Raw genomic sequence first — 9,897 nt, forward strand, 5'->3', positions numbered from 1 at the left:
TCATCCTGAGCTAGAATTTATGGCTGTTCAAAGTTGGCCAAAAATTCACATTTTCCATACTTAGCCAAAATTTCCAAAACTTTAAAATTCTTTCCAAAAATGAAAATTTCAAATTCTAAGCCTCTTCAATTATTTCGTATTGCCGGATGTTACAGGTAATGTGAATGTCTGATGTTCAACTTCTTCTTTCTCTATCCTGTTTTGTGTGTAGGACCCTATTGTCACCTCAATCCGTGCATTATTGACGCCTCACCCAATGAAGGAACTTTGAATAAAGGTACAAAACTATGTGTTCTTGATGCATTCTCATTTGATTACCTTGTGAGTCGAGATACTCTTTACCAGAGTTGTACTCGTTATATAATGCAATCAATAGATGATTAAGCAGTTTGTCATGTTTTAACTATTAAAAGAAAGAGGAGAAAAATATGGATGGTGGCAGTTGGGGGACGGGGGCTTTTAAAAAATATCGGGATCTGTTTTTTTTGATGGAGACAATCAGGTCCTTCCCTTTTCTATGCAACGTGATCATTTTTGTTTGTTTTGCTTGACCTATGTGTTCCGTCCACATAATAATGGTGGTGGGAGTTTTGTGCTTTAATTGTGAAAATTGGTTTGAAGATGTTTAAAACAATAGATATTTCCATCACTACTTGTCTCTTTGTTTGGTATACCTGATATAGAGTTCATGCTAGTAATATCTTTACTTGGTATCTCAAGATCTTCTTGGTGCCAAACTAATTATGATCCTCTATAGCTAAATATGGCAATCGAAAAGTAGAAAGTTGACTTGCAGATGGTTTAGCTCAAGTAAGAGATATGGCTGTCTGGCATGTTGACTTCATAATCGCTGTTTTAACTTTCAGAATTGCTATTTTTCAGCACTTATGACTTTGTAGTACATGGAACATAAAAGAATCTAAAGAATGAAGCTATTCTCAGGATGTTTAATTTTCATATGAAGTGATGAATGATTTTATTTTCTGGTAATATTTTTATTCAGGGATCATATCTGCATCATAAAGAAATCAAGGCTGCACAGGGGATAAATATTAATGCTCAGGTAACGTCATTTGCTTGTTAATGTGTGTTCTTCATTGCTTTCTGCTTTATGGTATGCATTTTTTGTCACGCTTAGACCCTTGAAAGGTATTTTTTTTGGGGGGGGAGGGGTTGAAAACTGGTCCAGGGGCATGCACGTTGACTGGTTTGTTTTGGATAAAAACGATGTCTGTGATTTTGAACTGAATATGTACTGTTTACTCGCTCATCATTACTTATGTCTTCAATTTGAGAGATGCACTTTCCTTTACATCCAACTCATCTTCGATGACTGTGACGAGTACATTGAATTATTTGTGCGACATCTCCATTCAATTCATCCTTAGGAGGAAAGCATTTCTTAATTGTCTATTGTAGTCCAGGCAGCTTATCTTTGAGTTCTTTTGTCCATAATCTCGTCATGGAATACTGAGGTTCCCCGATATGATTTCTTACTTGAGTTTGAGGGCACTTTGGATCCAATCAGGGAGGTAAGGGAATTGTGCTGGATATTTGTCACAATCTTGAATTCTTGCTTACTTTTGAAGCAACTTTATAGGGATTCGTTGGATGCTTTGTAAATTGCACTAAATTGGTAGGTGGATCATGGATGGAGCCTCTTCCCTTTCTGCTGGGTTTCTTTTTCCAGTGAAAAAGTTATCCTGGTTAGGGCAGAGATTGCCTTTATTTTTCATTATTGTCCTGGATGTTCATTTTTTCTATGTTGAATCTTTGAAAATATGTCTGATAAATGATGATATACTAATTTCTTGATTTTGACAAAGGTCAGCTTTTCTTGTGTCTGATTTGTTAGTCGAGTGAAATTTGACATTGAAGTGCCACTAAATAGGAATTCTTGTTGATTTTGTTTTTTTGCCTTCTTGTTGTGTTTTGATAAGTTTTTGTCTTGATTCATGATGCCATCATTTTCCACCACGGTACTTTGTTATTGCTGTACATTCGCGCGGTGAAGAATAACCCCCTTCTGTCCCTCTGTTCTTTCATTTTGTACAGGGGCTTGAGTATGCAATTGCTGGCACTAGTTTATATGTTGTGGGGCCTGATGATGATGTTGAGCACATCAAAGAAGCAGCTATGGAAGATATGAGGTCAGTGATGAGCAGGATTGATAGAAGTGGGGAGGGAGTTTATGTTCAAGCTTCTACGTTTGGATCATTGGAAGCTTTGCTAGAGTTCTTGAAGACTGACGAAGTAAGAATACCTGTCAGTGGAATTGGAATAGGCCCTGTGCACAAAAAAGATGTCATGAAAGCTAGTGTCATGCTTGAGAAGAAGAAAGAGTATGCAACAATCTTGGCCTTTGACGTGAAAGTGACACAAGAAGCTCAAGAACTTGCAGATGAGGCTGGTGTCAAAAATTTTATTGCTGATATTATATATCACCTATTCGATCAGTTTAAGGCCTATATTGATAATCTCAAGGAAGAAAAAAAGAAGGAAGTTGCCGAGGAAGCAGTCTTTCCCTGTTCTCTCAAGATTGTACCTAATCATGTCTACAACAAGAAGGATCCAATTGTCGTAGGAGTTGATGTTCTTGAGGGCATTGCCAGGGTATTAACTATTCCTTCTTTATGTCGTGATTCATGGAATCTGTTCACCAAACACACAAAAAAAAAACACATTCTCTGAATTGCATTTGGGAAAATTACCTTTTCTATTAAATGTGGTAATTATGTGAATATAATCTATTCTTATTGTTATGGTGTTCCCTTTCAAAATGTTTTGAGCACATCCTAATGGTCCTTTTATACCTTGATTTTGTATGTCAAAACTATGGGTTTTCACTTTATTTTGGCTAAGAGATTTTTAATTTTAAGGGTACTGCCAAATTTTCTTCTATGTTGTCAGTGCTTTTGAATACTGGTGCTAATGTTGCCATTTTCTTAATTTTCTCTCTCCCCCTCCACCCTTTTTAATAGGATGCAATACTGTTCTCCCACACACCTGTATTTCATTTCTTTGTTGGTGGTAGTAGTGCTCTTTGATCAATCTTCATTTGTAGTGTTCTAGTCCATGTTGTGATGAGCTTAATTTGAATAGGTCGGGACTCCAATATGTATTCCACAGAGGGAATTCATTGATATTGGTCAGATTGCGTCCATCGAGAACAACCATAGGCCTGTTGACTCTGCCAAGAAAGGGCAGAGGGTGTCCATTAAGGTATGAAGCTGGTTAATGATATCTATCTGCAATTCCCTTGTTTTTACAATGTGGTAATGTTTGAGATACTTGTCTAGCATCAGGAGTTGTAAGCAAATTGACTTGGATATTTTCTTCTATGCATATGACGACTCACCTTGTGCCTTAAATTGTAGATAGTTGGGTCTAACTGTGAGGAGATACAGAAGATGTTTGGCAGGCATTTTGAGATGGAAGATGATCTTGTTAGCAAAGTCTCGAGAAGATCCATTGACATTCTCAAGGCCAATTTCCGGGTATGTAAAAATAGCTTTCTGGTGCACCTCCTTTTCACACAGGCAGACACCTTAGAACCTTGCTCCCCTTTCTCTGGGGCTAATGTTCAGATTTACTTGATGAAATTCTACAGAATGAATTGTCTATTGAAGATTGGAGGCTAGTTAAAACATTGAAGAACTTATTCAAGATACAGTGAGACTTTGTTGCAAACCTTTCAAGTAGCTGCTGCCTTGGCTTTTTGTGGCACTGCGTTGGGGTTCAACAGTTCATTGTGGCAAGAAACAGTGTTTTTGTTGGGACTCTTAATCATAAAGGATGGAAATGCGTATGTATCGATGGCAGTTGCAATTTCCTTCCTTCAGTTGGTTCTGTGTACAGTTCTTTTAGTAGTGAAGTGGTAAAAAGAGCAGAATTTTGGTAGTGTTAGACTGTTGGTCAATCTCAGAGATGAGTGTTGTACAGGGGTGTCAACAATTCTGTACAATTCTTTTTGATGTGCTTGTGAGTATTTCGAACAACTGCGAGTTAATGGCCTGCTATTACTTTCCTAATAAATTTCTTTTAATTTTCTCAGAATTGTAACTATTCCTATTACAAGTACGTATTGCAGCACCCAGAAACAGTGACAGAAATATATGGCACCACTTTATTAGCACAACTGAAAACAATGAGCGTATTCCTCAAGTTCAAATTACAAGCATTTCATAGTTGGCCACTTGACAATGCTTGGGCAGGAGATCCATCTATTGATTCAGCCTATTTTGACCTGCCAATTGCCACTCCTAATTCATATTTTCCATTACGAAAAGCACGTCTATTAGTTCCACCAAATTGCAAGTTTGAAGGATTATTCAAAAAGATAAAAAGCATTAGAGATTGAAGTTTATTCTTTATTGTAGAGAGTAGAATTCTTTTAACAGTGATTTTCAACATCACATATTTATTGAATGTGGAGGGTGCTTCTCTTATTAAAAATAGTAACAAAAATCCTAAAGTAAAGCATCATTTGATGTAGAATGGGATATCAAGCTTACAGATTTTTCTGCTAATAAATAAAGTCGCAAATGATTGTTCAATTACCAAACAGTAATAATCACCAATCTATTGTGTTACTCTTGACTTAAAATGTGTATCCAAGTAAGATATGGCAAAAGCAGCATGGAGGGCAGCTCCTATGGGAAGAACTTCTTCATCAATGGTGAAGTACAGGGAGTGCAAACCTTTAACAGAAGATGAGATTGTTTTATTTTGTGTCCCAATGAAAAAGAATGCAGTTGCCAATAGAACCCCAAGTCCTCTGCAGCCATCAAAGCTGGGGAATGTATTGCCAAACAAGATTTCTCCAACTCTTTGATTATGATCATAGATAGTGGAATCATTTATAGTTGGTGGATATGGCCTCATTTCTTCCATGAAATCGACAGTGGCAGAATAACTCATGTACTCCTGATTGAGTCTCAATGATCTGTCAGTACTCAGTAGCAAGCATTTCTGGTGACAATAACGTTTAGTTATAGCAAACAATACTAGAAAACTGGTATATGGTAACCAATGTGGAAAATTCTGAAAAGGTAAAGCACTAGTTTTACATATATATGTTGACACTTGTATGCCTGATATTTCAGATGAACTTATCAAAGCACCAGAACTTGAGGAGGGACATAGTCCGTAGACTATTTTAACGGTACCTCTTTGATCCTCTGCTTAAGATACGAATATCCTTCTAATGTCATGAACCGGAAGGTGCCAGCAAACCTTACACTTTCGGGGATTACATTACCGGCTTGACCACCATCTACAAATGCAACAGTGAGCACCTGCATGTATAACAAATCAACAGGAATCTTTAGATCCTTCTACTTGAATTTAGGATTCTGAACAAAAAAGAAAATTATATTTTAACTGTTTGGAAAAATGACAAACACCCTCGGCTCTTAAGGATCAGTTTCTCGAGAAACAAGTTGCTGGAGTGCAAGAACTGCCATAGAAACAGTCCCTTGTGTTATGTGGTGTTGCTGCATGGCCGCCTTTCCCTTGCATTATTACAGTAAACCTGCTAGAGCCAGCCATAATAGGACCAGGTTTTGAACTAATAGTGCCAACGGGCATAAATGGCCAGACATGCAAGCCAAACATTGCTTGAAACCCATCTAAAGCACCTTCTTCTAACATATACGAGGCACCAGCATATCCTTCTTCTGCAGGTTGGAAGACAAGCTTAATTGTGCCCTTTGTATAACCCGAATCAGTTTATTGAGAATTTAAGATATCATGTTTAATTCATCAGAAATAATAATATTTCTCCTACCTTTAACTTGTCCCTTCTGTTCTGAATCAGTCTAGCTGCTCCAAGTAACATGAGCATCGTGGCCACAAGCATGCATTTTTCCATCGATCTTGCTTTTGCACTCCCAATCTACCAATTCCTTCAAAGTTACACTTCAAATCAGTTAGTCTAGTCATTGTAGAGGAACTCTTTCTTTTAGAACAGACAGTTGACGATGCACTGCTTGAGCAAATATGAAAATAAGAGCGACTTTTATGGTCATTCTTTTTCCATTTTCCCATCAATGATGGTGTGGGTTATAGGAGAGAATAGTGTGAATGCTCACCAAACTATGCCAGTTATATTCAGAAACATGTATTCAACTCTCAAATTTGCACTTCTTCTCAATCTCCCCATCTGAATCTATCTCTGGTTACCAGCTAGTGAAAGAAATCACTGATTTGATTGTAACCTGACATGTTAAACCAATATGTTCTATTATCCTCGCACTTAAGTATGAAATAACTGATAAATAGTGTATTTGTGGTGGAATCTTCAAATGAAAGCTAAGTCAAGCATCATACAAATTTCCTAAAATATCTTGAATAAGAAAGACAAATCCACAATGTCAACATCTTAGCAGCTCGACACTGAGGAAGTGGCTTCGAAATGAGGGAGGTGAGAACAACAAAACATATGAATAAGATAGTGAATGAAGCCAAAAGGATGAACTAATGGTAATTTCAAGCAGCAGAAGGTATACAGTATCAGACACATACTTGATGTAACTGATACAGTAGTTTGGTCTCCACCATGAAGAATAAGTGTAACCTTCTTTAAGGTCTAACTTTTAGGGGTAGACTCGATCTGTTGTTTGAGGCATAACGTTTTAAAACTGTTTAACCTTAGAAATTTAAGTTGAGTTCAATTCCATATTCTAACTACAGAATGACTGATTTCTCTCTTACGTAGCACCACAATGAGACTGATTTCTCCCTCTTCAATCACTACATAGAGTATACAGGCTGAATTACAACACTACTTTTTCTATAAAGCTCAGCTGGATACACATCATTAACCCCCCAAGTTTGTGCAGTGTTAATAAAACTCATCACTCTTAAAGTCTTTTCTTGAGTGACAAAACTATCGAAAGTCCACTTTCAATATCCTAAGCAACTAATTCTGACTTGTGAGATATCAGAGATGTTTCACCTAAACAATCCTTATCAAAATTATTTCGCCATTTAGAATTTTAAAATAATCTTTATTGCAGAAACAAAGGTAGTATCAAAAAATTAAGCCCTTATTTCAACAAAGCAATTACTACATCAATGCAATCATCTAACAAATAACCAATCATTGGATGGTGATTTGACTTCCTTTCTTTTGGAGCCGAGGCAGAGGCGTATCCAGGATTTTGAGATGATGGGTTGCTATTATAAGAAGGTTGATCTATGATATATATATTAGATCGGTTCGACGTTTAGATTTTTCCTACTGAAAATCGTTAAAATTTTAAAATTATAGGTCTAAAATTAATTCATTAATTAAAATGCAACAAGTGCTACCAATTACCACTTAGAGAAGTGTTATCTAATTTTAGAAAGAAAAATAAAATAAGATAAAAGTAAAAATCAAATTTCTAACCTCGCAGAGAGAGGTGCACCCAGTCATAATTGCATTATGTGATACTACGAGTGTGGGTTCACACATCTATATTTCAATATTTTTTTAAAATATAACACTACTATATATTCTCTCGGGAGGGGACCATAGGTTCACGTGAACCCGGCGATCCCCCCTTAGATACGCCTCTGAGCCAAGGGAGGGTTCTCATAGCCCACATATGGGATTATAGTGAGTATGTTGTTGGATGGTAATTTGACTGCCACAATATGGTAAAAAGATTAATCATTTCATTGTTTTTGAGATTCAACATAACTATAAGACTGACGGGTCAAAAGCACATCTCTCAATTTTTGAGCTTCATACTTAAACTATCAAGGTAGGGCTGTGAGTTCTCTCACCAAATGTTTATGGAAACACACTTGAACTATAAGTTGTTAGCTTTTCCTAGCATAACAAATCAGTGTTGTAAAAAGCGCAGAAAAGAGCGCTTAAAGCGAGAAGCGAGGCGAGGCTCCTGCGCTTTTATTTCGTGAAGTGAGGCAACATTGAAAAGGCGCTCGCTTCTACTGTAGAAGCGAGAAGCGCAAGAAAAGCAAAAGCGTAAAAAAGCGCACTTAATTTGAAAAAGCGCTAATTAGGGTTTCTTTTTTTAAAATTGTAAGGTTTTTTTTTAAATTTTTTTTTCTGAAATCCTTATGCGACTTAATATACCTCTTTCGCGACTTCAAATTTCTTTTTTGGACTGCTGCGAGACTAAGAAGTTGCGACTGCTGCTGTAAGTTCTCTTCTTCTTCTCTTCTTCTCTTCTTCTTTGCGACTGCTCTGCGACTTTTTTTTTCTATTTTTGGTTGCTGCCACTGCTCTTCTTCTTCTTCTTCTTCTTCTTCTTCTTCTCCTTCTTCTTCTCTTCTTCTCTGCGAGGCTGCTGCGACTGATCTGCTACTGTGATTTAATTATGTTTTTGATTTTTTGCTTTATATGTTATGACTTATGAGTATTATTGACTATCTATTTACTTTTAAACTAAGAATATATTACCTCTATTCAATTATTTAATATTTTTTTATTTTTATACTAAATATCGCTTTACTTAAAAAAAGTGCGCGCTTCGCTTCTCGCTTCTGTGAAGTGAGCCCTCGTCGCTTTTTTCCGCTTCTCGCTTCCCAAAACACTGTAACAAATTAGATTTACATAATAGTTGTCACCCCCAACCTAACAAACAATAAGCCTAAGTTTTAGGTAATGGAGGCAAAAAGCAAGAACAAATTATGAAGAAGCAAGAAATAAACCTGAATGGGGAGAGTCAAACCAAACCAAGGTTGAGCAATGGTTCCCACCACACCAGTTTTAGCCACCCAAGTGAATCCAACTCATTTCGGATAAATTGACTCGTTTGGTATTCTTGAAAAGACAATTCCGGGTACTCATGGATTCATCCTTCTCAACCAATCCAAGAACTCTGGATTCCATAAGCTCCCGAGTTAGTAACTCAGTTTCAGATCCCAAATTAGTATATCTATAGCTACAGCCCATGAATTGTACGGAAAACTAGTGGATAGAAAAGACAATATGAGTGTCAATTTTATGCAAAATGAACCCATATCTGTAAACAAGAGAATGAAGTAATCAGGCTTATTGCTCTTGATTTATCTATATTTCAAGTATGATGTAATAGTTGAGTGAGATGTCTTGATCTTTGAATTTATATTTAAGATTATGTGATATTTTGCTCATTGATAAATATTGTACAAGTGAGAATCCATATACAAAAAGATTGTCAAGAACCAGGTCCTTAAAAGATCGAATCTCTTTCTCTGTAGAACTGGAGATGGTTTGAAGAAGACGTGCACTAGAAAATCTTAGATAATTGTAACCTAATTCAGTTCAAACTGGAGATCAAGACAAGTTTTTTTCTTTTTTATAAATTATGCACATCAAATTAGGTTGAAAATAAGGAGAAAGATGAAGCGAGTCACGAAGCAAATCAAGTTAAACTAGGATTCACTTACTCCTGTAAATACAACACGTCAAAAGCCTTCAAGTTTAACCACACCCAAAGAGAAATTTCATTCGAGAGGCACCCACTACAACAAATAACACATTTCTATCATGCTTTATTTGTATTGTTCTTGAATTGTACTAGTTCGATTCTTGTTGTTCAAATTACATTTTTTTGTTGATTGAAAAAAAAAGTTGTTTTGTATTTGATGAAGAGTAGAGAAGCAGAGTTATGTCACGACTTATGGAATTTAGATCGCCTAATACACAATTTCTTTTTATTCCCCTCTCTCTCCACTAGGGGTGCGCATCGGTCGGTTCGGTTCGGTTTTAGGTGTTCTTGGTTCGGTTTATCGATTTTCGGTTTGTAAATACGTCAAACCGATAACCAAACCAATAACATATTTCTTATCGGTTTTTGGTTAATCGGTTTATGGTACTTAACGGTTCGGTTTTCGGTTTAACCAATAAGAAAATACTCATATATATTATATACACGATAAGAAAATTTTCAAATAAACCAT

At 36.4% G+C, this 9,897-nt stretch overlaps 2 protein-coding genes across 3 annotated transcripts; one reads left to right on the forward strand and one right to left on the reverse strand.

Annotated features, from left to right (window-relative positions):
* The first annotated feature begins 185 nt into the window (after nt 1-185).
* On the forward strand, nt 186-4,007 carry LOC102605477 (eukaryotic translation initiation factor 5B-like). The gene is made up of 6 exons (XM_015306375.1): nt 186-277; nt 1,004-1,063; nt 2,056-2,613; nt 3,103-3,222; nt 3,378-3,497; nt 3,611-4,007. The coding sequence occupies exons 3-6, from the start codon at nt 2,137-2,139 to the stop codon at nt 3,674-3,676; spliced, it is 783 nt and encodes a 260-aa protein (XP_015161861.1). The 5' UTR covers nt 186-277; nt 1,004-1,063; nt 2,056-2,136; the 3' UTR covers nt 3,677-4,007.
* A 437-nt stretch (nt 4,008-4,444) lies between these two features.
* LOC102605818 (IAA-amino acid hydrolase ILR1-like 7) lies at nt 4,445-6,217 on the reverse strand. 2 transcript variants are annotated; one of them, XM_015306376.1, is made up of 4 exons: nt 6,093-6,217; nt 5,789-5,906; nt 5,169-5,297; nt 4,445-4,971 (listed from the first exon to the last, which is right to left on the reverse strand). In XM_015306376.1, the coding sequence occupies exons 2-4, from the start codon at nt 5,870-5,872 to the stop codon at nt 4,582-4,584; spliced, it is 603 nt and encodes a 200-aa protein (XP_015161862.1). In that variant the 5' UTR covers nt 5,873-5,906; nt 6,093-6,217; the 3' UTR covers nt 4,445-4,581. The 2 variants fall into 2 exon arrangements, 1 of the variants encoding a protein (XP_015161862.1); XR_001472805.1 differs by lacking the exons at nt 4,445-4,971; nt 5,169-5,297 and adding an exon at nt 5,595-5,678 and having other exon boundaries at nt 6,093-6,213.
* Nucleotides 6,218-9,897: the final 3,680 nt, after the last annotated feature.

The sequence above is a fragment of the Solanum tuberosum genome, unplaced genomic scaffold, assembly GCF_000226075.1.
Source record: "Solanum tuberosum cultivar DM 1-3 516 R44 unplaced genomic scaffold, SolTub_3.0 scf00031, whole genome shotgun sequence".
NCBI lineage: Eukaryota > Viridiplantae > Streptophyta > Magnoliopsida > Solanales > Solanaceae > Solanum > Solanum tuberosum.